A 27,891-nucleotide genomic window follows, 5' to 3' on the forward strand; every position below is an offset into this window, starting at 1 on the left:
AAAAGAAAAGAAAAGAAAAGAAAGAAAGGAGGGAGGGAGGGAGGGAGGGAAGAATTTTTGACAACAGGAAAACATTAGCTATCAATGACTATAACACAAGATAATACCTGGGAAAACAAAGCATTTTTAGATTGCTCATTGTAGGAAATTTACAGTAAGCACACCAACTGAGCCCTCTCATTATGGATTATGCACAAAAAGGTAAAAAAGAAATAGCTTTTCATACCATATTCTTTACCAGCCACAGTTTTCACCCAACACTTAGGATGAGTTTGAGAGAGCTTCTGGGTTCAAAGCCTTTCAAGTTCTCAAGACAGGTTTTCTGTGAAATAGTCCTATTCCTGGGTTGCATAGGGCTGTCCTTTGTACTGTAGATTATTTGGTAGCATCTCTGGCCTCTACACATTGGACACCAGTAGGACAACTTTCCCCCATGCTCCCCACAGCTGTGACAACCAGTGTGTCTTCAAGCATTATCAAAAATCCCCTTTCAAGGGCAAATGAACCCATGTTGACAACCACTGGGACAGGTCTCCAGTTCTAATAATTCAAATTATTCTGTATCAGTCTCATCTGTACTTGTTGCTTTGTGAACATTCCTATTTGTTTTGCATATTCAGACAGGGACCATTTTTGTAATTTTATCTCTCCCACAGCCACAAGTAACTCAGTGTGTTTAGACTGGCTCAACATAATGTCATGTACCCAGTGGGGACTTTGAACAAAGGGTATACAGAATTTCCTTGTACTAGCCTTGTAACTTTCTTGTAAGTTTGAAATTACATCAATATAAATGGTTATAAAAATATTTTAGAAATATGTGAGCAAGTATTAGCAAATCATCTACCTGACAAGGGATTAATATCCAGACTACATAAAGAACTACTACTCAACAATGACCAAAAAACACATAATTTTAAAACGGGCAAAAAACTTGAAAAATATTTCTCCAAAGATGATAAACAGAAGGCCAACCAGTATATAAAATGATGGCCAATAGCAGATAAAAAATGCTCAGCTGCACTAATCATTAGAGAAAATGCAAATCAAAACCACAATGAGATATCACGGCCATTAAAAATGGCTATTCTCAAAAAAATACATAAAATATCAAGTATTACCAAGGATGTTGAGAAACTGGCTGCTTTGTGCACTGTTGGCAAGACTGCAAAATTGTGCAACTATTAAGAAAAACAGTATGGCAGTTTCTCAAAAATTAAAAATAGAATCCACATGATTCAGCAATCCTACTTATAGGTATAAATATACCCAAAAGAATTGAAAGTATCATTTCAAAGACATGTTTGCACACCCACGTTCACAATAGCTAAGAGGTATAAGCAACCCAATCTCTTATCTATCAATGAATAAATGGATAAACAAAATGTGGTATATATACACACAATGAAATATTATTTGGCCTTAAAAATGAAAGAAATTCTGTCACATGTTACAAGATAGATGAATCTTTAGGACATTATACCAAATGAAATAAACCAGTCACAAAAAAAGTCAGATACTGAATGATTCCACTTATATGCAATAGTAGTCAAATTCACAGAAACAATAGAATAGAATAGTAGAACAGTGATTATCAGGGGCTACAGGGAGGAAAAAATGGGGCATTGTTTAATAAGTATAGAGTTGCAGTTCTCCAAGATAAAAAAAACTTCTAGATAGCTATTGCATGACAATGTGAATATATATAACACTACTGAACTGTACACTTAAAATGGTTATAATGATAAATTTTATTATATGATTTTTACAATTAAAAACAAAAAAGCACCTATCAAAAATTATGTATTTAATTTTTTATGTAGATAAGGTCTTGCTTTATCACCCAGGCTGAAGTGAAGTGGTATGATCATGGCTCACTGCAATGTCGAATTCCTGGGCTCAAGCAACCTCCACGTCATCCTCACAAGTAGCTGGGACTACAGTTGTGCACCACCATGCCTGACTAGCATTTTTAATTTTTTGAAGAGATGAGGTCTCACTCTGTTGCTCAAGCTGGTCTTGAACTCCTGGGTTCAAGCAATCTTCCCATCTTGGCCTCCCAAAGTGCTGAGGTTATAGGCATAAGCCACCATGCCTGGTGGAAATTATTTAGCTTAAACTTTCATACTAAAAGAAATGGAAAGGTTAACAAAGACCCTTCCTAGTATTAATCTTGTCTGATTCCATGATGAGATTAATCTGACAAACATTTATAGGGCACCCACTCTATAAAAGTCACCAAAGTAGTATAGTATATCTGAAAGTAGACATACAGAAAGTAAACCATAAAGTTATAGGAATGATGTAAGTCTAAATATTCATAGCCATAACTCCTACTCAATTTAAGGAAGGCAAAAATGTTTTCCAGTTTAGATTCAACACTGCCAAAGGAAGTTTAATCTAATCCTTAAGGGAACATCATATTTTCATCCTATGAGACCATCTTTCTCTAGTATGGTGATTAGTAATAACTGCATGAGTATACACACACACACACACACACACACACACACACACACACACACACGCAAAGCAACTTCTGTTTCCCATGGTTGGTGGAGCTAAGAGGTAGCTGCTGGTGTTACTTGTTAAAAACTGAGTTACTCTGATTTTTAATATGATTCATAAAACTCAACAAAGTAGAAAATGTCCATTTTGTATGTGACAATTCTACCAATTCCTCATAATGAACATTTTCTAAAATGTAATTCCTTTAACTCAATAGTTAATGTAGAAGAAACAAATATATACACATATATAGCGAGAGAGGGAGATGACGTTAGGTAAAATCAGATAAAGGTGATGATTATCAGTAAGCTCTTTTTTGTTCCATGCGACTTATCTAATGACTCTCTTCCTTGAGTACAAACCAAGAATGTTTGAGTTCTAGATCTCAAGTCTATAAATCACTGTTCCTGCCCCCAGGCAGCTGATATGGTTCATTTACATTTCCCCACTTTTTGATATTCACTAAACACAATGTTTAATTTTATTTTGCATGATCCTTTGGGGGAGGGAAACTTGAACTTTTTAGGACGTGTTCTTGCACTTATGTTTGAAAATTGAGGCATGCCTAGTGTATTTTAACCCATAACACTCCTAAACAAATAATTGAACCACCTTTTCAATGGCAAACTGTTGAATCTGAGAGTATTGCCTAGCTTCCCCTGAGGAGCCAGCCCCCAATTCTCAAATCTCCTGCCTCACACTAGAAATAGAGTTGCCTGTCAAACTGATGAAAACCACTTGCCTCGGATGACTTTCAGAAACCTATATACATATTTAATCTACATTTTCCCTGGTCATTATTTAAAGGGCTTTTGGATAGACCACACATTGCAGGAACTATGAGAGGTAATAAGAAAAACAAAGAGAATAAATATGAGTGAATGGTCTAAATAAATTATCTCCCCAACTTAATTCCATTCCCATAACCCTGAAATATTTTCTACAGATCATTTACAATGCTAGAAACCGAGTGCTAATGGTATAACCCCTATATGAATGCCTTAACAAACCAGGCCTATTGGCACACAGAAAAGGACAGCATGGAACCAGGAACAGAATAGCTTTTGAAATTAGACAAACATGGGAAATATTTTAATCTCACCTCTGCCACTTAGCCGTTGTGTAACCCTGGGCACAGAATAGCCTGAGCTTCAGTTTCCCCAACTGTAAAATGGGGTAAAAACTACTGCCTTAAAAGTCATGAGGATTTTGTGAGAGAACACCACTAAAAGTACCTGGCCCATTGTAGGCACTTAACAGTCAGAATGAGCAAAGCCCTTTCATTTCCAGCAGATATAAGTGATAGCAAATGGAATCAGACCACTTGGTATTTCCTTTTCATTTGTTAGACTTCATTATTTTTAGAATTATTGCAAGGTATCATTATCACTGGAACACACTTAACAGAGATGGTGAAACTCAAGAAAGGTGAAGGAAAAGTACATTAAAAACAAACAGTAACACAAAATGTTTGATTGCCTATAACGAACCATAAATTCAAAGGAGAAAGCTGGCATGACCACGCAAAATTTTATGGAAGAGCCGAAAATTGAGGGAAGCCTTGAAATAAGGACAAGACATCCTCTTCTCCATGGCTATGTATTAACAAAGCAGCAGCAGGCATGTGTATCCATCAGGTATTCAGTGAACAATAGAGACTGTTTTTGCTGTAGTGCAGACTTTTGCATAGGCAAACAACAGAAGGTAAGATTGAATAAGATAAAGGAGCCAGGGACACTATTATGAGAACCCAAAAATAAAATTTCAGAGAAATAAATCATGGTTGCCGGAAATTGGAGATTTTTTTAAATGAAACAACATATAACCAACAAGTTGGTTTATTAATAGAAGATTGATCTATCAGAGACATAACTGAGTGGATTGAAGAAGAGAGATGCCAGAGACAAACTGCCCAGTTAGGAGGCCACTGTCACAATTCTAGCATAAAGTGTTGAAAGCCTGAGTTAGCAGAGTGGCAGTGTGACTATGCAGAAGGAGACAGGGGTGACAGGCATTATAGAAAGTCTCATAGACTTGCATGAAGATGGAAGGAAGAGATGACATAGCAGCTTAGGAGTGGCGAACTGAGAGAATGAAGGCACCACCATGGGAGGAAAAGACAACTCTGGAGAGGAAATTAGGGACAAAAGAGTCAAACTTGATTTCAGGCAGGTTGTTACCAATATGATATCCACAAAGAAAATGTGAAGTCAGCATATAAAGATGTGGGCCATAGTAAGGGGTACCCTGCACTCAGAAAGGATGGTTGAATCCATAGAACTGCAACGATTCTGATGCAAAGAAACAAAATGAGACCAGCACACTGAGCACAGCCCTCCTTGAAACCCAGGCTCATGCAGGAAATGAAACCCTCATAGAAGTCAAAGAAGGAGCAGAGAAACACAGGTGGTGTCATTAAAACCAAGGAAGTGAGTCTCTGGAAGAGAGGTAGTCAAGAAAATAAGATCCAACAAAAAACCAAAGATGAGAACTGGAAACAGGCTCACATCTGACAATTATGAGGCTCATAGATAGAGATCTTCAGAAGCCCAAGTCCAAAAGAAGTGTCAGATGGAAAAAGGAAATGAGGTAAGTAGGAAGAAAGCAGTCAGTGTGTAAATAGTCCATGCTCCCCAAAACACTTTTCTAAGAGAAGTCTCATTCAGATTTTTAACCTGGAATGCAAGAAAACACGGCTTTAAGAAATCAAGAGAATCTGACAATAACACACTATCCATAGCGTCACAGGCCCTAATTTTTCTTTTCTGCCCTCCTTGTTCCCCTCTGATTTCCTGGTTACCCTGCATAACCTCTTTCCACACTTCATATTTCTAGGCTGTACTTCTCAGCCTCTTTCCTTGCAGTAAGAGAGAGTCATGTCCAATCGCCCCTTTCCCTTTTGCCTTCGTTTCTCTCTTTTCACTCATACTATAGGGGCAAAGACAAAAGTCAGATTTTACAAGATAATCATAATTTGATAACTGTTCCTCTCTATGTCTTCAAAAGAGGGACATCTTCCAAAATATACATGAAAATATGCTCAACGTCATTAGTTAGGAGGAAAATGCAAACTAAAACTACACTGAGATACTGCTTCTCACCTACGATGGCTAAAATTAAAAAGATTGGTGAGGATGTGGAACAACTGGAAAAACATTTTGAAAAACAGTTGAGCAGTTTCTTAAGAAGTTAATATACACCTACCACACAAACCAGCCATTCTTCTGCTGGATATTTAGCCAAGAGAAACGAATGCATATGTCCATATAAAGGCTTGTACATGAATGTTCATGGCCAAAAACTCAAACAATTCAAACATCCAGTAAGCAAATGAACAAACAAATTTTGATATATAGCCATACAATGGAATACTGCTCAGCAATAAAAATGAATGAAATACTGGTAAGCAGAACAACATGGATGAATCTCAAAATAATTGTGCTGAGAGAAAAAAAAAAAAAAAAAGGTCCAGAAACAAAAAGACTACATACAGCATATTTCTACTTACATAAAATTTTACAAAATGCAAACTAGTCTATAGTGACAGAAAGTAGATTAATGGTTGCCTAGAGATGAAGGAGAAGGGTAGGAGAATGACAAAAGAAAGGAATTAATGGAAGCTAAGGAGTGAGGACCTCTTTTTGGTAAAGGAGAAACACCAGCCAAGTACTCCTGTTGTCATCCTATTTTTGAGAGGAAAATAAAAACTAGCTGTCTTTTTCACCAGAGAATTCCCTTTTAAGCAATATTTCCCAAGTATGCGCCTGCCTGTACTGTTTCATGTCTAAATCTGTTTGCATTACATAATCCTTTGGGGATAAACAATTTCTGTCTCTGTATAGTTCCATGGATCACAGCAGGGCCTGTGGCTGTAATATGAAGGTAAAGAGAGTTTCTCTGACCACTGTTGGGATCCCAGTTCTTTACTCCGATGACTTCTTCAGCAGGAGACACTCAGATCCCCTACATGCTAAAAATATAAGCTTCTTTTCCAAATGCTGCTTTGTGAGTCTCACTCTTAGAAAAATCCAGGCCCAGGCATTTATAAAACAGCTCAGGCCTGAAGGTACCATATCAGATCTCAGAAATGTTCCAAAAAAGTAGGGAAAAGGTCAGAATCCCCAATTGGTCTCTCTTCTGAAATTATTAGAGGATAAAATCCTCCAAGGTTTCAAGCCATAGATAAGAAAAAAAAACAGAAAATAGAAACTTTTTATATATATTTAGAATATAAATTACCAGGCTGAGTGCCCATCTCTATATTCCCATCTGGTGTCAAAGCTATGGCTGGCACTTAGATTAAAAATAAGGCATTCAATATGGAATTACAATTATCTTCCTAAAACTGACTATAAAAATATAATCAGAACGAATTAATCTTACTACCAACTCCAAAGTCACATGTTTATTCTGCTTTAAATCTTTAAAGCTTTAAGAGACTAAATTTCTTCAAACTGATCACACACAGGAAGATGTAATATGCTCTTCTTTAAAAAAAAAAAAAAGAAAAGAAAAAAAGGCTGGGTTTGGTGGCTCATGACTATAATCCCCACACTTTGGGAGGCCAAGGTAAGCAGACTGCTTGAGCTCAAGAGTTCAAGACCAGCCTGGGCAACACGGTGAAACTCCATTTCTACAAAAAATAAAAATACAATATTAGCCAGATGTGGTTGTACGTCAGGAGGCTGTGGTGGAGGATCACTTGAGCCTGGAAAGCAGAGGTTGCAGTGAGCCGAGATGGCATCACTGCACTCCAGCCTGGGTGACAGAGTGAGACCCTGTCTCAAAAAAAAAGAAAAGTTCCTGAAAGTTACCTGAAAATCTTAAAATATTATTTAATTACTTATTCTATTATTTTACAGAAGGTGTAATGAAATGGTACCATTCACATATTTACACAAATTCAAAATACTCTTCTCTGTCATTTAAAACACTATAAAAAAACTATATTTTATACGCATATACTTTATTCTTTGGAATAAATTTTAACTTTGGATATTACGCATTTATAATCACATATTACTCTACAAAGTAAGATGTGCAAAATTACATACACTGTTCTTTATGGGAAATTTGAGGGATTTTTCACAAGAGAGTTTGACTAGAAATGACTTTGTCTTTTATACCAACTCGGAAGCTAACCTCACTCAGTATGAGACTCCTCTGCAAGCAGCCACAGTTTCTTTACAGGGCAGGTAGTAGAAAATAGGGCAACGATCTTATGCATTGGAAATCTTAGAAAAAATATGGATGACCTTCACCAAAACCAGCAGAAGTGCCAGCACAAGATGGCTCCAGAGCTCCCACTTTTCTGAAACCAGAGGGTGTATTCCTGGGCATATCTGGTTAGGTCTTTCAAACTGCTGAATCACTATCCTGTGAAGTCAGATATTCTGCCTACTGTTTAGAATAATGCTTTCTACATCATTTCCTTCAGATGGATCTAGTGATGATAATTTTCCCCAAGGAAAAAAACAACAGTATTTGTTCTTTCTGTTATGTAATTGATGCCTGCTGGTTTTTAGCATTGGGTCTACGTAAATTCTAATTCACTCTGTGATTATTAATTCTCTATATTACTGTACCTTAAATATCCTTTCTTCTTTGGCTCTTACTTTCTACTGGTTTTCACCTTTCATTATATCAGCAAAGAAAATTTACCTCACTATCCATAAACTGAAGGCATTTTCATTCCCTTCATCTCAAATTTCTTAAACACAGGAACATGATAACATCCACTATCATCAATATTAAAAAAATGTTCTGTTAGTTCTAGTTAATACAATGAGGCAGAAAACAAAAACAAAAAGTACAACTTATCTAGAAAGTAGGAGACACAATTACATTATCTGCAATCAATATGATGGCATATCTTTTTATAAAAAAAGAAAAGAAAAGAAAGTAGAGAGAGAACAAATCACCAGAAATGCTACTAAAGCTAAATAGGAAGGTAAATCAGTAAGCATTTTTATAAATTGGCAATAATCAGACCAGAAAACATAATGAAAAGATGGCATCATTGTAATCAGTTTATAGCAGCAGCAGAAGGATGAGTACTTCATCCTTATACACAGAATTTACTCCAAGTGCATTCATTTGGCCTACTGAAAAATCTTTTATACTCTCCTCTCACTATAGCCTAGACCATTGCAAGGTTGTCCCTCTCCAAAATGGATACAAAAAAAATCCTACCCTCCCAGGGATCTCCTATTTGGCCTGGAATAGATTTGACTATTTTAAAACAAAATAACACTTACAATATCTAATAACTAAGGAACAAAAATCCTACTGAATTTGACCCAAAAATTCATTGTCTAAAACAGGAGATAGTAAAGTAAAAACAGATAGCCAACAGAAGAACTACTATATTTCCACATTCATCAGCAGCATTAACTATAGTGAATACACAGTTACATATTAAAGGGAAAAAAAAAACCCACCTTGTTGTTCTCCAAACACTCAGACCCCTCCTCATTGCTAGTTCACACATCAGAGAAAAAACCTGAGTTAGAAAACTAATAGCAAAAACTGCAATTACTTTTGCACCAACCTAATACCTACTAGTAGTTTCTTAAGATTCGATGGGGCCCTAAAATACCAAATTTATGTCCCAAATAAAACCATCCCTAAGGCAATCCAAAAAATAAGAAGGTTTGCTCTCTTCTGAAGTCCTCTAAAGTCTATTTTCCCCCACATCAGTGTTATATATTTTACAGCAACATTCTCCAATGAGGTTGCTAATGTGCAGAACAAGTAACATTCTCTAAAACCCCTTCCCACCTATGTGGCTCACCCAACAACCATTTTCACTTCTCCTTCTCTAGCTAATACAATTCTACTTTTGTTCACCTTTCTAAGTTGTCATGTCCTCCAGAGGCTGGGCTCCTCCGCAGACCCAGAATGAATTATGATGGGTCAAGGCTAATCACACTGATCACATTCCCATGACCAAGTCACTGGTTTAGGCATGAACATGTGAACATACAGAACATGAACTATGGCTATAAGATGTGAAGAGTACTTTAGAAAGGCTTCCTGAAGCTTAAAGAAGAACAGGACCAAAATATTTTTTCTCATGTCTGTGGATGTAGTTATACAAAGATGGCTGCAGTAGTTCAGAGTATCATATCTTGCAACCATGAGGGAAAACTGAAAAGAATTTCTGAGACACTGAACTAGAGCCTTGAAGTCACTGAGCTGCTAGATCAAAAGCCACTTTTGGGCCTTTTATTATGTCAGATAATAAGTGTCTCCAGTGTTTAATCTGCTTCCACTTGTGTTTTCTGTCACTTACAGCCAAAACTTCCCAATAATGTACCATCCAGATGGCCAGCTAGAACTCACTCCACCTGTAACATAAGTCTCTGACAACAGTCATAATAGATAAAACCAACCAATCTGTAAGAGGACATTTCCTTATTGCCAGACTAGCTGTTTACAAACAGGAGCAACTACTGATTATCTAGAAACTATTCTGTCTTTGGTATAAGTTACATTGAATTTGCCTTTTTTGAGATGAGTACTTCTCACATAAATTTAATAAAATTATTTAATTTGGGGAAGGAAAAAAATTATAATTATAATTATTAATATCATAGTTTTATCAGATGGTAACAATCTAATCTTTATTTATCTCTCTCTGGTGAAGCCAGACCACAAGTAACAGTCTTAAACCAGAGGGAACTAGTTCACATATAGAGATGAATTTCTTGAGAGAAAGGATTATAGTGAAAAAAATTCTCCAGGGAAAATGTGGAATCTCCTTGATGAAAGTCTTTAAAAATAGATATTTCATGTAGCTGTGAAGCCTTAGGCACTATATTTGGATTACATGACAATTCAAAAATCCCTGTCAGACCTATGTAGAGAGAAAACTCAGAAAGACAAATTTAGAAAAACATCTAAGTGCTAAAATAAAAGAGAAGTAAAAACTTCTCAATTTCAAACTCTGGAACATATTTATCATATACTAATGAAAACCAGTTGTTATAGAAAATTCACTTCATTATCTACAGAGCAAAAAGATAAAACACTGTCATCAAAGATCCTACTATGTCTCAATTTCCATTAAATCCTGACAGTATCAGTAAGAGACTTATTTGGCCAGAAAATATCCAGTAACTAATTTAACTAAAAATTAATTCATTTAATTAAAAAGATAAATGAAAGCACTTACTAAATTAAAAAGAAATGGTATACACTTATCAGAATAAAACAATTTCTGCACTATTGCAATCTCATAGCTAAGATAAATACATTTTATACCATGTTTTAGATTAAAAACTTTGCTGTCCAAGAGTAGTGCTGAATATAGACTCTTCTTAAAAATACAATTTGAAATATTTAAGATTTAGTGCTACAGGGCATTAAATCACCACTCACGTTTATAATGACCAAAACTTGCAATATTAACATTGAAAAGCAAATTCAAATAAGTGCTACTCTAGAGAAGTCACAAGGTTTACTGACATGCAATAGACAGCTGGTCTTTGATTTCGAAACAAAGACACACAGGCTGGGCGCAGTGGCTCACAACTATAATCCCAGCACTTTGGGAGGCCAAGGCAGGTGGATCATCTGAGCTCAGGAGTTCAAGATCAGCCTGGGCAACACAGCAAAACCCCATCTCTACCAAAAATAGAAAAAGTTAGCCAGGCATGGTGGCACATGCCTGTAGTCTCAGCTACTTGGAAGGCTGAAGTGGGAGGAACACTTGAGCCTGGTAAGTGAAGTTTGCCGTGATGGGTGGCAGAGAAAGAAAGAAGAAGGAAGGGAAGGGAAGGGAAGGGAAGGGAAGGGAAGGGAAGGGAAGGGAAGAGAATGAAGGGGATAGGAGGGGAGTGGGGAGGGGAAGGGAGGAGAGGGGGAGGAGGAGAGGAGGGGGACAGGAGGGGGGGAGGAAAAGAGGGGGAAGAGGAGGGAGAGGGGAGGGGAAAGGGAGGTGGAAGAGGAGGGAGAGGGGAAGGGAAGGGAAGGGGGAGGGGAAGAGGGGGAGGGGGAGGGGAAGTGGAGGAGAAGGAGTGGTAGGAGGGGTGAAGGGGAGGGAAGGAGCGGGGAACAGGAAGGACTGGAGTGGGGGAGGGGAGTGGAGACGGAGAAGGAAGGAAGGAAGGAATGACAGAAAGAAAGAAAGAAAAGAAAAGAAAACTAAAACACACAGATCATCATCTGTCAGCTGCTCACACAAGAGCAGGACATAGAGGGCACTAATGGTGGATAGTATGGTAAAAAGTCTGTGAGTCTTAGAAATACAGCCTACTGCTATGGTGCCTTTTACTTCTGTACAAACTAGAAAAGTTTTCAAGTTATTGTAGACCCACAGATGCCTAGCTTGGGGAGCAGACAGTCCTGTACCCCTTAGAAAATACTGTCTCTCCACCTAGTATCACTGTACAGTATACATCTTGCACTATTGTATTCAATGGCCCCAAACTTGCCTTCAGGAGCCCCATGCCCAGTGGAGGAACTCTCTTGTCTTCTAGGAATGGAAGAAAGTAGGTTAACTCTTAATGTTAGCATACTGAAGTATCAAGGCCCTCCTTAGTTCTAGAAAAGTTGGAAGCAGCTAAGGTTCTATTAAATTGGGCCCTATTCTCAGGAAATAGGGAAAGAGAAGGGAAAAAAAGAAAAAATAACTCCAGAGAGATCAAGTGATCAAGGCTTGCAGCTTTTTTTTTTTTTCAGAAGTAAAATATTATATTGTATTAGTCCATTCTTAACGCTGCTATAAAGAAATACCTGAGACTGGGTAATTTATTTTAAAATTTTTAATAAAAGGTTTAACTGACTCACAGTTCCACATGGCTGGGGAGGTCTCAAGAAACTTACAATAATGGTGAAAATCACCTCTTCACAGGGTGGCAGGAGAGAGAATGAGAACTGCAAAGGGGGAAAAAGCCCCTTATAAACCATCAGATCTCATGAGAACTCATTCACTATCAGGAGAACAGCAAGGGAGCACTGCCCCATGATCTGATCACCTCCCACAAGGTGCCTCCCTCAACATATGGGGATTACAAAACAAGATTATATTATATTATATATTAACAATAATATATGTAATAGGAGATTTGGGTGGGGACCCAGAGCCAGACCATATCATATATCTTCACTTTTTAAGCAGTTTTTCATAGCATAGACTTCAACTTTATTGAAAGGATATTAGTTTATCAATATGCATGATTTTTACCTACATAAATATTAATTAAAATGCCCTGTACTTTTCAAACGAGGGCCTAAAACTATAATAGAAAGCTATAAAAGGGATTATCATTACATTGACTATTTTGAAAAGGATGGCTTCTTTTGTTTGTTTAAATTTTGACTTTGAAGATTTATATTAAAAACAGATCACGACTAGCTATAACTAAAGCTTGGCCTAACTTAAGGTTTGCTAAGAAAATAATGTATTAGGTAGACTTCTAGAATGAAAACACAGGATTAGCATCCACTCAAACTAAACATACCAACTCAGTATTAAAAACAAATAAGAAAATGATATTTGCTGTTTAAAATTAATGATAATATATGTAATAGGAAACTGTTTTGATCCTGAAAAAGAAAAAAAAAGTCAGTGCTTGAGTATAAAGAAAGATTATGCAAACACATATACACTCCTACATATTTATCCTGAAGTCAACCCTTTGGTATTTTCAAGTAAAGTAAAACACGAATCATTTTTGTTTATTGTGACTGGTTATGCTAATACCATTATAATTTCTATGAAAGCCTTTCATGGACCAACAGGCAAAAATATTGCAGATTTTCTGTAGTGGGATAGAGATTCTGCCAGCAAAGAAACAGCGTAGATGAGAACAGATGTTTGAATGTGAAGCATCACCTGCTCTGACTTCTGACCCCAATCTTTTTTAGCTACAGGACTTTTCTAGGTAATTACAAGATCCACCTACCAAGGTTAGCAGCATAGGGTTTTCAAAAACACCACCACCTGTCACAGAGACACAACTGTCACAGTCATATGAGAAAACCAAAGTCCCACTCAGCAAATCGAGAAGACTATGCAGTGTCCACGTAACAATATTAACAGCACTTCATTGACCAAATTAGGAGATCCGTAGGGCTTCAACCAAAAACTGACGGCACAAGCTTTGGAGATAGGTAGCTCTGAGTCTGAATCACGGTTTCAAACCCTAGTTTCACCACCTGCAAACTGTGAGAGACCATGGGCAAATTACTTAACCTCTCAGTGCCTTAATTTCTACATCTACAAAATGGAGGATAATATAGTACCTACCTCCTGAACTCTTATGAGAATTAAAATTAGATAACATATATAAAGTACTTTATAAACACTGCCTGGCATAGTATACATAATTAATAAATGTCAGCATTTATTATTATCGTCAATAATGGTGGCTTCTTTGTTTCCTCCTTTGATCAAGAAATCCCACTTCTGGAAACCCATCCTAGAGAAATAATTCAAACTACAGTAGAAGCACAAAAATATTTATTACAATGGTATTTACAATGGTAAAAAGTTAGTGGAGCCTAACTGTATACCAGTAAGGAAGCAGTTGAGTAATTTCTCAAATATCTACTCAATAAAATATTTCTCTATCACTAAAAAACATATTTAAAATATAAATATAAAGAATTAAAATAGGCAGGGCACAGTGGCGCACACCTGTAATCCCAGCACTCTGGGAGGCCAAGCTGGGCAGATTGCCTGAGATCAGGAGCTGGAGACCAGCCTGGCCAACATGGTGAAACCCCATCTCAACTAAAGAATATTAAAATTAGCCCAGTATGATGGTGCATGCTTGTAATCCCAGCTACTCAGGAGGCTGAGACAGCAGAATTGCTTGAACCCAGGAGGCAGAGGTTGCAGTAAGCCAGGATCGTGCCATTGCACTCCACCCTGGGTGACGAGAAACTCAGTTAAAAAAAAAAAAAGGTTGGGTGCAGTGGCTTATGCCTGTAATCCCAGCACTTTGGGAGGCCAAGGTAGGCAGATCACAAGATAAAGAGATCGAGACCATCCTAGCCAACATGGTGAAACCCCATCTCTACTAAAAATATAAAAATTAGGCTGGGCATGGTGGCACATGCCTGTAGTCCCAGCTACTACAGAGGTTGAGGCAGGAGAATCAATTGAGTCCAGGAGACAAAGGTGGCAGTGAGCCAAGATCACACCACTGCACTCCAGCCTGGTGACAGAGTAAGACTTCATCTTAAAAAAAAATAAAATAAAATAAATAAAACTAAATCTAATACAAAGCATTATAGAGCAAAATTACTGTATGCTTATAGAATTATACAGAGAAAAACATCAAGATTTAAATCTACACATGTATATTTTTATAACTATGTAAAATTATATTTAAAATGCATATTTTTTAAGAAAAGATGAAGCTGGGCATGGTGTCACATGCCTATAGTCCCTGTTACTCAGGAGGCTGAGACAGGAGGATCATCTGAGCCCCGGAGTTTGTGGCTGCAATAAGCTATGATCAAGCCACTGTAATCCAGCCTCAGCAACAAAGCCAGATCCTGTCCCCCCAGTAAAAAGAAACAAACAAACAAAAAGACCAGCAAGCAGTACACCAAAATTCTAACAGTAGATGTGACTGGGTAATGAGATTTGGAGGAATGTTTCTTCTTTTCTATAATATCTATCATGTAGTCATATTACTTTTATAATTTTAAAATTAGTTTACTTTAAAATACATTTGACTTGCTGCTGATTTATTTTAATATTCATTAAGTAGAATTACTAAAATGGTAACAAAAGTTATGGAAACCCTGACAGCAGTCTTACCATCTCAAGAGTTGTCTGTTCCCATCACATCCTCTCCCTCTCTTTCAACCATGGCCCACACTCCTGGGTTTCATCTCTACTGCTCTGTCTCAGGCTTCCCAACTGACCCTCTCCCCTCATACTTCTATCTTGTTAGTTCACATAAATCCTCCGTATAGTTTAGAGGAGCAGGATTACTAAAGCATGGATTTTATGCCATTCCTATACAGCAGTTCAATATTTACAGAACATGGCCCAGGCTCCTTGGCACAGCTTCAATAATACTGCTAACAATAGTTCCAGCAGCATCTCCCACTCTCCTCACCTGTGTGTATCCCAAACCCCGGGCCATGGCTCTTCAAATGGGGGGCCTACCATGCTGGTATATTTTTGTCATTGTAAATTAAGTCACAAGCAATTTGTTATCCATAATGGTTCAAGTACCATAGTTGTGAATCACTTCTTTCTAACTAGCTAGAAAAAAATCAGTTGTATTCCTATAATCTCTTCCCATTTACCTGCATCAAAAATGGGGATGGAATTTATGGTGGAACATTGCCCATAAATCTGTGTTTCCCATGGAGGCATGATACAAATAAAATCTTCTCTGTCTCATGACTCAGTGGAAAGGGATACTCTAAACTAGAACTCTTCAAAAAGTAGCATCACTGGAGGTGCTCTCCATCTGCAAAGGGAGCAAGCAGGCTGCCTTATTTCAAATTATGGCTGGCAATTAAATTTTAAATGCCACCTTTTCTCCTCATAAAAAAGCAAGGGGAGGAGGATAGAGGAATTTTAGAGACAACAGAGACTAGAAGATAAATCTTTTTAAAATCATTCTACTCCATCAAGACGGAGACAGCATCTCAGCAGGTTAAAGGCCAAGAATTTCATTTCATGAATTTTCCACCTCCAGTGCTGATGTAAAGTTTCTTTTTTAAATAATATACTTAACATTAAAATACAGTTAATTTTAAAATAATAGTAAGTGTATCAAAAGACAGAGGGTACTCAAATATGGAAAAAAAATAATGAATGAGCTTCTAGAATGATTACCGTTGGGTAAAGCCTATTCCTGACAAATAAGGCTATCTGCCTTCTTCCAACAGTGCCTGCATTTTATTTCCTCTGTACCATTTCCATATTTTTTCTTCAACCCATAATGTCATCTTCCCCTCCTCCCTCCACCCAATCACTGTAGACAGAAATGCCAGGATACAATTAAATGTCAGTTCCTCTTCAAAATTATCCCAAATTCCCCAAGCTCCTTCAGTCAAGCCATCACACACATGTAGATGGCAGGCATTTTGTAGCTCGGCTATTTTTTTAAAAAAAAAAAAAAGCTCATCTCTCCAAGTAGACAGAATGCTCCCTGAGGGCAGAGAATGCACCAATTCATCTTTAGACATCACATAGAACATAACACTCCTTCCCACAGGTGCCAGACTATGCAGAAAATGTTGGCTTAATTGAACCAAATTTCTTAACAACTTGTTCAGAAGATGCAGCAAGGTCAGCAGTCAGGCTCCTACATTCCCATACAAAAATGTTCTTACGCACAGGCATAGGAAAGAGGGTTTCACTGAAAAAAAAATTTTTTGCAGAAATTTTAATGTGCCATTTTAAATCAAAATAATCAGAATCTTCTCTTAAACCATAAGGTATTTGTCCACACTAAATCCCTAGGCCTCTTGTACATCACAATGTGGAAGTCAAATATTTACTAACAGCAGCTATAATGTCTGAAAAGCAGATCACTCACTGTACCACTTATAATTTATTTATTCAGAAGTGTATCTTATTTCAGAAGGATCCAATGAAGCTAAAATAAATACATACAATACAAGCTAAAATAAAATAACTAAGAGAAGAAAAGAGAAAAATGGTGATATGGTTTGGCTGTGTCCCCACCCAAATCTCATCTTGAATTCCCATGTGTTGTGGGAGGGACCCGGTGAGAGGTAATTGAATCATGGGGGCAGGCCTTTCCCATACTGTTCTTATGATAGTGAATAAGTCTCACAAGATCTGATTATTATATAAGGGGGAGTTTTCCTCCACAAGCCCTCTTCTCTTGTATGCCGCCATGTGAGATGTGCCTTTCACCTTCTGCCATGATTGTGAGGGCTCCCCGGCCACGTGGAAATGTAAGTCCATTAAACCTCTTTCTTTTCTTTTTTTTTTTTTTTGAGTCGGAGTTTCGCTCTTGTTACCCAGGCTGGAGTGCAATGGCGCAATCTCGGCTCACCGCAACCTCTGCCTCCTGGGTTCAGGCAATTCTCCTGCCTCAGCCTCCTGAGTAGCTGGGATTACAGGCACGCGCCACCATGCCCAGCTAATTTTTTTGTATTTTTAGTAGAGATGGGGTTTCACCATTTTGACCAGGATGGTCTCGATCTCTTGACCTCGTGATCCACCCGCCTTGGCCTCCCAAAGTGCTGGGATTACAGGTGTGAGCCACCGCGCCCGGCCTAAACCTCTTTCTTTTGTAAATTGCCCAGTCTCGGGTATGTCTATATCAGCAGTAAGAAAATGGACTAATACAAATGGGATTAAGGAAAATTGAGTATAGGAAAGATAAACTGTCCTAGGAGTGAGGTTCACGTACCAGGTAAATGTATTCCAGAAAAAGTCTGCACATTTGCTAGAGGTAGGTCAGAGGTTTGGCTCTTAATGCTTGTAGCAGCCAACAAACCCCGGATGGCCCAATCAGTTACATAATTCAGCGTCCTTAAGATAAAAAGGTAATAGACTACTATTTCTCCCTTGGTCCTCATTAAGATGATACTATATAATATAGCAAATGATTTCCTCAACAACATTCTTGCAGTTGATTTCTCAGAGCTGTGGGAGACTATTCCTCAAAACAGCCCTCACAGGCAAATGACAGCACACAATTCAATAAAAGCAAATGATGGAGAGGAAGGTAGGAGGGCCAAGCAAGGGGTTCAGGTACACAGTTCCTTGCAGATCTAGATACATCAAAACCAGGTTTTATTCTATCTCGACTAGCCTGAAATCCAGAGGCTTTATGCATCCACTTGTCTCTGAAACTACAAAGAAAATTTGATATGCATGTCCCTTTTTCTGGGGAATATGTCTGTAGTTTCATAACATTCTCAAAGAGCAGCATGACTCAAGAAAAGTTAAGAACCACTGATTTAAAGAATCAGACTATATATATATTCTTCACGCAGCCCTCCATAAGCAGTTTATTTTCTGACCATCTAAGAAGTACTGAGCCTCAAGACTGCAGCCTCTGACAAGTGCCTGAAGTATGACTTCTCTCTCATGCAAAATGTGGAACTCTAGGCTTTAACCACTCACCAAGCTGTGTGCCACCTGTCAAAATACCTAAGACCTTTAATAAAGTAATGCCCATGAGCATATGGAGCACAAAACAAATCTATTCTTCTAGCTAGTCTTCAGCCATGAACATTGATAGATGTGCCAAAGGATTTGGTGGTATTTCTTCTAGATAGCATAAAAAGAAAAAAACATAGAAACAAACAAACAACAACAACAAAAACACCTTTTGCCTATCAATAAAAATTACAAGCATAAAAACAATGATTTTCCTAGATAAAAATTATTTTTAGCTTAAAAATAATCTTTCTACAGCAGTTTATATAATGAGCTCTTTTTTACCTTTTTGTTGTTTTAATCTTGTTATACAAGAAAACAATCACTGCCATAGCTTTAGACACATACACATACAGTGACCCATCCACACACAGTATCATGGTTAGAATCAAGGGAGAAAGCTGGCCTGTAGGACCACTGAGATAAGGGTCTTTAAATTTCAAGCATCTAGAAGAAGCCGCAGCCCTATAGAGTCTGGTCCTCAGCATAACAAGTTCAGAGACCTAGCTTTGCCAAAGAATTCACAGTTAAATATGATGAAGAGAACAAACTCATGGTAACCCAAATCATAAGACACTAATACCAATGTATTAATCACTGAGAATATTCCTTTGGACTAGTAAAATTTACACCTGAAGCCATGGCACAGTTTTCTCAAATATCTGGATAACTGAAATCCTGAGTTAGTAATCATAAGTCCACTGAAAGTTGGAACATTGAGATAGAGAGAGTTTGAGGGGTACCTGACAAATTATCCCTGCCCTACATATATCTTTATAGTGATCAAAGTTGTGGCTTGCACAGGAAGAGTCTCTCTTCCTTGAATATTGCTGCCCAGCACTGCAGACTTTTTGGTCTTCTTGGCCTTTCTTCTTCCACATCCTTCTCTCCATTAGGTGCTTCTTTAAACAGGGTATAATACAACTGATGAGGGTGCACCTTACATACATTATTATCCCTATTTTTAGATAAGGATAATGTCTCAGCAACTTGCCCAGTGTTGCAGCTAGCATAAGGCAGAACAGATATTCAAAGCCAGATCTAAAGTCAAAGCTTATGTTTCTAATCTTGAAGTAAACAATACCTTCAAGGTGTTTTTTCCGGGGCCTTCCTACCTCCCAGTTTGATTTAAATGTCCCTCCTCTGTGTTCCCATAACACTGTAAGCACACCATGCCTATAATTTTTGACATAGAGTTCTATCTCTCTCACTAGACTGAAACTTTTTGAGGATAGGGGTTATATTTCATTCACCCTTGTATCCCCAGGGCACCGCCTATCTAGGTAAATATTCAAGTTGATTTGTACAGTGGTTTCATATAGAGATCAACAAACTGAAGGCCTCCAGCTAACCACATAGCCTTAGGAAGGTCACAACTTCTCCAGCTATCAGCATCTCAGCTTAAAAGAAAAAAAAAGGGGGGGAGGATAAAATTGATATACACAGATGTAATGGATATACAAGGATATACAAGGTCTCCTCTGCATCTAAAGAACACTACAATTGTAGATGGGCCTTAGTTCTTGATGGCTTATCTTATTAGTGGGAATTATTAGAAATAAAAATAAACTCCTCATTTATCTTCTGTACCATTCTAGAGATAGAATATATATAAATAATGGAAACTTCAGAAAAGGCTTCCTCTTTGGTGACAAGAGCTAACCATCATTTATACTAAAATCAAACATTGGCACCCTCCTCTGGTGAATGTTAAAGGAGCTAAACGCAAAAGAATTAGATGGTAGGATTTTGAATTATATATAAAGAAAAAGAGATAAATTACCTAATATGATTTGTCACCATTATACTCCCAATAGCAACTAAGTAACTCCTTTCATATCACTTTCCTTATTTTGCCCTAAAACAAAGCCAAAATGAACTAACTGGCTACACACAGTAAGAGATTATAGACAGAACAATTACTCTATTTTTAAGAGTACTGATAATCATCAATTATTTCACAAACAGCATGCTTTTTAATGTAAGGCACAATGAAAAGCATTTTACGGATTGGCTAACAATGATCATCTTTTCATTTGTTGTTAAAAAATGTAATAACAAGCCATGTACATGTAAAATACTTTTAGTAAAATAAAAGTATTTAGTGTGTCCATTTTTTGGATGGTACATTTACCACAAGATAGTACTGAAAATTTTTCAACCTGAAACCTGTTTTGGTCTGCAACGTTCAGGTTTTACAGTATCAACTTACAAAACAAAAAAATTTAAATCACGAAATCACTTACACTTTTTTAGCCTAAGGCTAAAACTATGCCAATGCATCACACCCAGACAACTACAATCCATTCACCACATTACTACTACAACCAAACCTTTAATAAAATTAAAACTGTGCTTTCTAAGACCAGAAGCAGATTATCATCAGCCAACAATTTTAATATAAATATATATAATAAATAAATATAAGCTTATTAAATGTTTTACAAAGGAAGAAATCACAACTTCCTTCACCTTCATTGAATTTAGGCACAAAAAACGAAAATACAGATAGTTTGTCTCAAGCCAAGAAGACAAATCAACATTATACTGGCAACTGTGTCATTAAGGTATGTTTTTGCCCAAGTATGCAGCCTCTTTTCCCTCAATTAACTTAACATTTTTCACTTATCCTGTGACCAAGGGGAGGGAATCCTAACACTACCGAAGATGTTACAAATTTATAACCACTGAGAAACTTGCATTCTGAAAACCAGAATATAAAAAAGCTAGGGTGGGTGGAAAATGGCAAAAACTGATTTCAGTTCTACCAAATGAGTTTTCCTACTACGTTTGTCATTCTTGGCAAAGTTGGTTCTACAAGGCAGGTAGGCACAGTAGAATGAAATGATTAGCAGAGAAGTGGGTGAGGAATGCAGATAAGATATCCAGTTGAAAGCTTTCGATGTTTACCCAAAACAAAGGCCAAGGAACAAGCAAATGCTTGAAAAGGAATGGCAGTCCCGTGCAGTTCCCTACAGCCTACCCAGAGACCAGAGGGTAGAGAAGAAAGTTGGGGTGGGGGGGATGACATGTATAGGAGTGCAGGGGAGGGGTGTAATCAAAAACATAAAGAGGTTAAGAATAAGAAAAGTATGCTGTCAAAACGGAAAACAAAAGAGTATGCAGCAATGAACCCGTTACAAACTGCCAAACTGAGATGGAGCGACTGGCCCGGTGTTCTTTGGAGCATGACGCTGGAGCCATATTTGCCTCTCACTTCACCTGGGCCAATGCGCAAGGACCAGAGCCAACCCTTGCCTGACCTCCAAGAAACCTGGGCCCCAGTGCACAACCTGGGTGCCGCAGAAATGTGGGAGAGGGAACTGAACCGGCCTCTAGCTATCTCCTGCTTCCAGATGAACCACAAACAAAGGAATCTAGAAGCAGGGCAACGTCTTCACCCCCAAGCTGCCAGAGCGTAAGGGTGAGGGCAAGGCACCGCCTCCTTTGCGGGCATAGCCACCTCTGCAAAGGCCAGGGGCATCTAGGTCCCGCTCTGAGATCTTGGTAAAAACAAGAGGACAGTGAGGCGCTCCTGTCAATTGGCCCGATTGCACTTGTAAAGTTGATAGAGTTGGAAAGAAGCGCAGAGCTGCCCCTCGGATTCCTCCCTAGAGTGAAGAGAACGGGAAGGAATCACAGTTTCCTTCACCCTCACTGAGCCCCACTTTGCTCTGCAGATATAGTCTGTTTTTCTAACGAAGCATAAAAGATATTGTCTTCCTTCTCTGTGCCTAGTTCAGCTCAAACCCTAGAACAAGGGCAGTGGGGTCTGGGACCAAAGTTCACTGGACATACCATTAATTCTCCTTGCTAAACTAGCACAGTGTTTGCTAGGTTCCAGCCTTGGGAACCTCATGTTAAGTAGCAACAAATATACGGTGGATGTCTCTTCCTCCCCTAAAGTGGACTCTGAGTCCCAAGAAGTCTGGATTCAGCAGTGCTTTTGGCAACTTGAGACGCATTTGTCCAGCCAGGCACCGTGGTGTCATCACCACGCCCCTCGAACCCAGATCCTATCCCGCTGCGCACACGCCGTCCTGTTGTTTACACACACACACACACACACACACACACACACACACACTAGACATACACGGACACAAATACAAAGCCCCGGGGAGCTCCTACCTCTCCCCCGTGCCCGTCGAATATCCCGAAGATGGACGGGTGCGTCTTGTTGGCCAGATCCGTGAGAACTTCGAAGCGGTCCTCCATGTGGTCTCTCCGGCCCTGGATGGAGTACACCGCCACGTTGTGGCTCTTGAACTCCCAGGTCTTGGAAAACTCGGCCTCCAGCACATCAAGCCCCCCGAGTCGATCGTTTTGCATGATCTCGGCTACCTTGCCCTTCACCATCTTCACGGCGTCCCGGCTAGATTTCACGATGGTCTTCACCTCGTCAGTGTGGAAGAAGTAACTCCACAGCGCCAAACTGATGCACAGCAGGAAAAGCGTCTCGGGTCTCAGCAAGAAATAGCGCATGATGCGACCCAGCAGAGACAGCAAAGTCATTGTATCCTCTATCATTTATTATCGCTAGAGCCTCAACCACCAGCAGCGACGCGCGCCTTGAAGGCTCGCCGGGTCCGGGAGTACCGCGGGGACAGCCCGCCAGGAGGGAGGCGGAGCAGTGCCCGAGGGTGGGGGAGGAGGCTCTCGTAGCCCGGTCGGAGGCAGCAGAGCCGGCGGCTCTGAGCCGGCAGCGCGAGCAGAAGCAGCTTCCCTTTTGTCTCCCTGCCTCAGCGGCCCGGAGGCCCGTCCCCGCCGCCCGCGCCTCTTCCCCTCCCTGAGCCTCTTTGTGAGGCCGCGGCAACGCCGCAGCAGCAGCCGCGGGTGCCCCGGTTGGGCAAGAGGAATCAAGTTGAAGTTGCGCCGGGCGAGTCTGCCGCGTTGAGCGGGAGAGTTCAGGGGAGACTGCGCCCGCGCGGCCCCTCCGGGAGTGTCCCCTCAAGACTCCGGGGAACGAGCAGCAGGTGAGGCGCAGGGCTCCAGAGCCCGGGAGACGAGGGATGCACGTCCCCTCGGTCGCCGCCGCTGGGGAGCGCGGAGATGGCCGAACGCTCCAATTCCTTCACACACCCCCTGGGGCCCCAGATAACAAAAGTTTTGCGGGAGCCTGGGCAGAAGCAGGGGTACGCGGAGCCAGGCGACGCGGCACGATAGGCGCTGAGCCGCAGGCGGCCGGCTGGGGTCTGCCAGCCTCTCCCAGGCACCTTCCGGCTCGACTCGGCTCGGCTCGGCTCGGCTTCACTAGCGCGCTCCCTCCTCGCTTCCCGGCTCGCGCGCGCTCCGCCCCGCGCGCGCTCGCCCCTCCCCGTCCCGCCTCTTGAGTCGGGACTCGACACCCTGAGGTGTTCCCACCGAGCTGTCAAAGGCTGAGCAAGTTCTGCGGCTGTCAGTTCGCGCTCGCAGCCCCGGGCTGTCCAGGCCAGCCTAGGGGGAGAAAAGAGGGAGGTCCGCTGCCTAGCTCTTGCCGATGGTCGTCCCTTTCCCCCTGTGCCGGCTCCTAAACCAAGCTAATACTGACCCAGGTAGTGTTGGCGTTGGTTTTCCAGGAGCCTCTGGTGCTCACTGGGAAGCCGAGAGCCGCACGTGCGCGTTCCCCCTTTCGGCGGCTGCACGGTAGTGCGGTCCCCGCTTCTCAGGCCTAAGGCAAGCGAGAAGGGACGCACTTCTCCCGGCTCGCAAAGCGATGCAGGGAGGCTATCCGGCCGCGGGGCGCAGTCTCGGCGTTCGGCCACAGAGGCCTGCCCGGATCTCTTGAAAGGCTGGGAGCGAGCCTGGGGTCTAGCAGCCTTGTCCCTCCCTAGAGCAGCAGAATGGGTGGACTCAACAGAATGACTTCTGTGTCCCCAAGGAAGTGCACTCTGACGATAACCCGGAGGGACAAAGAGGGCCGCTCTTTGAGAGCTGCCGCAGCCCCTGGAGCAGGGGACTCAGCGGCCACGAAGGCCTTCCCTGCTCGCGACCTTTCCACGGGGAGGCACCAAACTTCCAGTGGGGACTCCGGGGCGCTCCTGACTCTTCTGCGGGGCGAGGGCTCTGACTCTGCAGTTGAGGTTTGAAGGCCCTTTGGAAGCTCGGAAGTGGCGGCCTCCTACCAAACCTCCTTGGTCTTCGCAGGAAGAAGGCGCAGTGGGGGCGGGAATCGGGATGAGCTGAGAGGAGCCGCCGCGAAGAGTGCGGGCTTGCAGGAGCCGGCGGGGATAACTCGAACTGTGGGCAGGCAGGTGCCGGTGGGCCTTGAAGGTGAGAAAGCACGAGAAAAGAACAATGTCCGCTTCAACTTAGAATACGGAAACAATGAGCTTAAAAGGAAAATACTCATTCTTATTACCCCTGTCCAGGAAGAAGAGTGCTGATCTGCCTCTTCCAGTCCTCTGGGCTGCAGAGCAGAGAGGCTGCCTGATCCCAGCCAATCCAGTGTCTGTCCCGCAACAAACACTTCTGCCTTGGTATGGTCCCCATTCCTTTCCTCAAAATAATGAATAAATAACAAGAAGTCCTGGAAGGAAATACACTAAAATATTCCCAGTGGTTAATCATTCATACAGTAGTACATTATATGCAGCTTTCATTTTCTGCTTTAGACTTTTGTCTATTTTCCACGACTTTTCTAAAGTTTCTACAAAAGCCATAGATTTCCACTACAAGCAGAGGAAACTTTCCCTTCAGTTTTTCTCTGTTCCCCAAATGGTTCCCATAGAAAACATTTGGTTTATGTTGGGGGCACGGTTAGAAACACTAAATTTGGGAACCTGAGTAGTTTCAATATGTGAAAGTATTCACAAAACGTCTCTGTTTTTTTTTTTTTTTTTTTTTTTTTTTTTTTTTTAACCTCTTAAAGATGCTTGATGGGACTACCAGAAAATCTTTAGTCACACAGGATTTAACTTGAGAGTTGATTTCTAGATATGATACTTGAGGTAAAGGTTTTTGTGCGCCAAAATAAAATTGTTGATCTAAGGTTACAAAGAGGTAAAGGTAAGACATATGTCCCATTTCCATGGCACTTTCAAAAGAGTTCCTCTTTCCTAGCTCTTATGGTGCTTTAGTAACCTCCAACATTCATTCATTGCTACCTGAGCCCAAGTTGCCTATGATAGCTTCTTACACTGTAGCCATAACCCAAATTCACCATGGCATTGCTTGCAAAGTCACTGTTCAGTCTATTGTCTCCAGCCATACCTGTGCTGATGAGGAACTCCTTAAAAGCCTTCTCGCCTCTCTCCATCTACTAGAAGCACACATCACTCCCTCCCAAACTGTTATACTTCAACAAATAGTTCCCACATTATATCATAATTGTGAAGGATTTTAATCACCACAAACTCCTCATGCCTATCCTACATATGGAGAAGACTCTTTAGAGCATGTGTGGTCTTGGAGCTCTCAGAGGTTGTCCAGATGTCTTAAATCCTGCTCCCGACACTAAATATACTGTAATTGCTAAGGCTTTGACAGGTGCTAGTCAAGGTCAAGTATAACACTTACTGCTCTGAATTCTAATTACAAGTACCTTTCTATTTCCCAGTCTTTTTCTTCATGAACTATTATTCCCATTTTGACATTCCCATTTGACATACCTTATTTTTCTTCTTATTATACAACTCTTCTAATACATACCAATGGTGTGCAAGTAAATGTTTAACCACTTGCCCTCTAGGAAGAGAAGGTAAAGATTTAGCTCTGTTGTGTTTGCCAATTTCCATGGTATAAATCCTCTCACCATGCTGATTTCGAACTATACCACTGAGCATGAAGCTGGAAATAGTTGCTCAGTAGCCCAGTATTATACAGCATTTCCATCAAATGGACATGATAGATGTAAATAACATCAAGAACATAAGCAATATCAAAATGTAGTAAAATAGTGAGGAATATTTATTACCTTTGTTTTTAATATAGTTTACTTAATTATAAATTTACATAATTTAATTTTAATAGTGCCCATTTTTAACAACAGACTGCTAACACTTTTCTGCTGGAGGAATGTGTGTTCTAGATATTGTCTATTGAATCTCAACATCCATTTCTAACCCCATCAAATTCCCTCCCTTCCAATCACAAAAATGGAAGAACAAAAACTACATTATCCAGAATCCCTTCCAGCTGGAATTTTTACTGTAATTTAGGTTCTGCTGATGAGATGACCTTGTGTGAGATTTGGAATGCAGAAAAGGGACAGAAACCATTTTTTCCTACAGCTCTGCTAGCTGCTGGCCAAGCTCTGGTGAACTGAGTGTTTGAGTGGCCAAATCAGGTTCTCTTTCCTTTTATGTATTTATTTATTTATTATTTTTTGATATGGTGTCTCATTCTGTCACCCAGGCTGGAGTGCAGTGACCTTATTACTGCAGCCTCAACCTCCCCAGGGACAGGTGATCCTCCTACCTCATTATAGGTGTGCACCACACCAGGCTAATTTTTTTTTTTTTTTTTTTTTGTAGTGACAAGGTTTCACCATGTCATCCAGGCTCATCTAGAACTCTGGGATCAAGCACTTCACCCGCCTTGGTCTCCCAACATGCTGGGATTACAAGCATGAGCCACGGCACCCCGCCAGGTTCTACTTTCTAGCCTCTAGTTTTGTGAAAATTGATCTACTGCCTAATGACAGCCCTGACTTCAACTCCTTGGAGCCTTACAATGCTTTTGTGAGTACCTAATTTCCTATATTGAATAACTTTCTTCTTCAATAACCTAATGTGTTTTTGTTTTCTGCACCAAACCCTCATACAACATGTGTTGTTGGCATCTGCTTGTTTCTTTCTTGCACCATCCAAAAGAAACATCAGAATCATCACCAGCACAGGTCTAGTTAGTCTGTTTGCCTATGTAGTTTCTCATTCTAAATGTTGTCTGATGGTACTTTCAGTTCACTCACATTCTGAGATTATGCTGTGGCATTAATCAATTACTACTCTTTATAATTTTTTTCATTAAATCTACAAAGAGTCAAGAAAATGAATGCTCAGTTTTGTGAGGGGAGAAGGAAAGTATTTATTGTTATTACTATTTTTTATAACATCAGAGACCTGATAGTGAAGAATGACTAGTCTTTTTTTTTTTTTTTTTTTTTGGGTTGGTTTTTACGTTATACAACCTCTTTGGTCTACTGGAAGGCAGCCATATTTCAGGGAAAGACAAACAAAATTGCTTTTTTCTTTTAAGAACAGCTGGAGAAAGAAATTGTGGACTTTCCTTTATGAGCCCAATACATACAATATTTAACACCTTTTTTCTACAAGACAATATTC

General features: G+C 40.1%; 1 protein-coding gene across 1 annotated transcript in view; it reads right to left on the reverse strand.

The window, feature by feature from the left end:
- The window catches only part of PPM1L (protein phosphatase, Mg2+/Mn2+ dependent 1L), a 310,771-nt gene extending 286,855 nt beyond the window's left edge, over positions 1-23,916 (reverse strand). Inside the window, exon 1 of the mRNA XM_032261760.1 lies at positions 22,760-23,916. Coding sequence (XP_032117651.1) covers positions 22,760-23,158 — 399 coding nt within the window. The 5' untranslated portion in view covers positions 23,159-23,916. The remainder of the gene's footprint in view (positions 1-22,759) is intronic.
- Positions 23,917-27,891: the final 3,975 nt, after the last annotated feature.

Source organism: Sapajus apella, unplaced genomic scaffold (genome assembly GCF_009761245.1).
Source record: "Sapajus apella isolate SASKATOON/1434 unplaced genomic scaffold, GSC_monkey_1.0 scaffold4, whole genome shotgun sequence".
Classification (NCBI taxonomy): domain Eukaryota; kingdom Metazoa; phylum Chordata; class Mammalia; order Primates; family Cebidae; genus Sapajus; species Sapajus apella.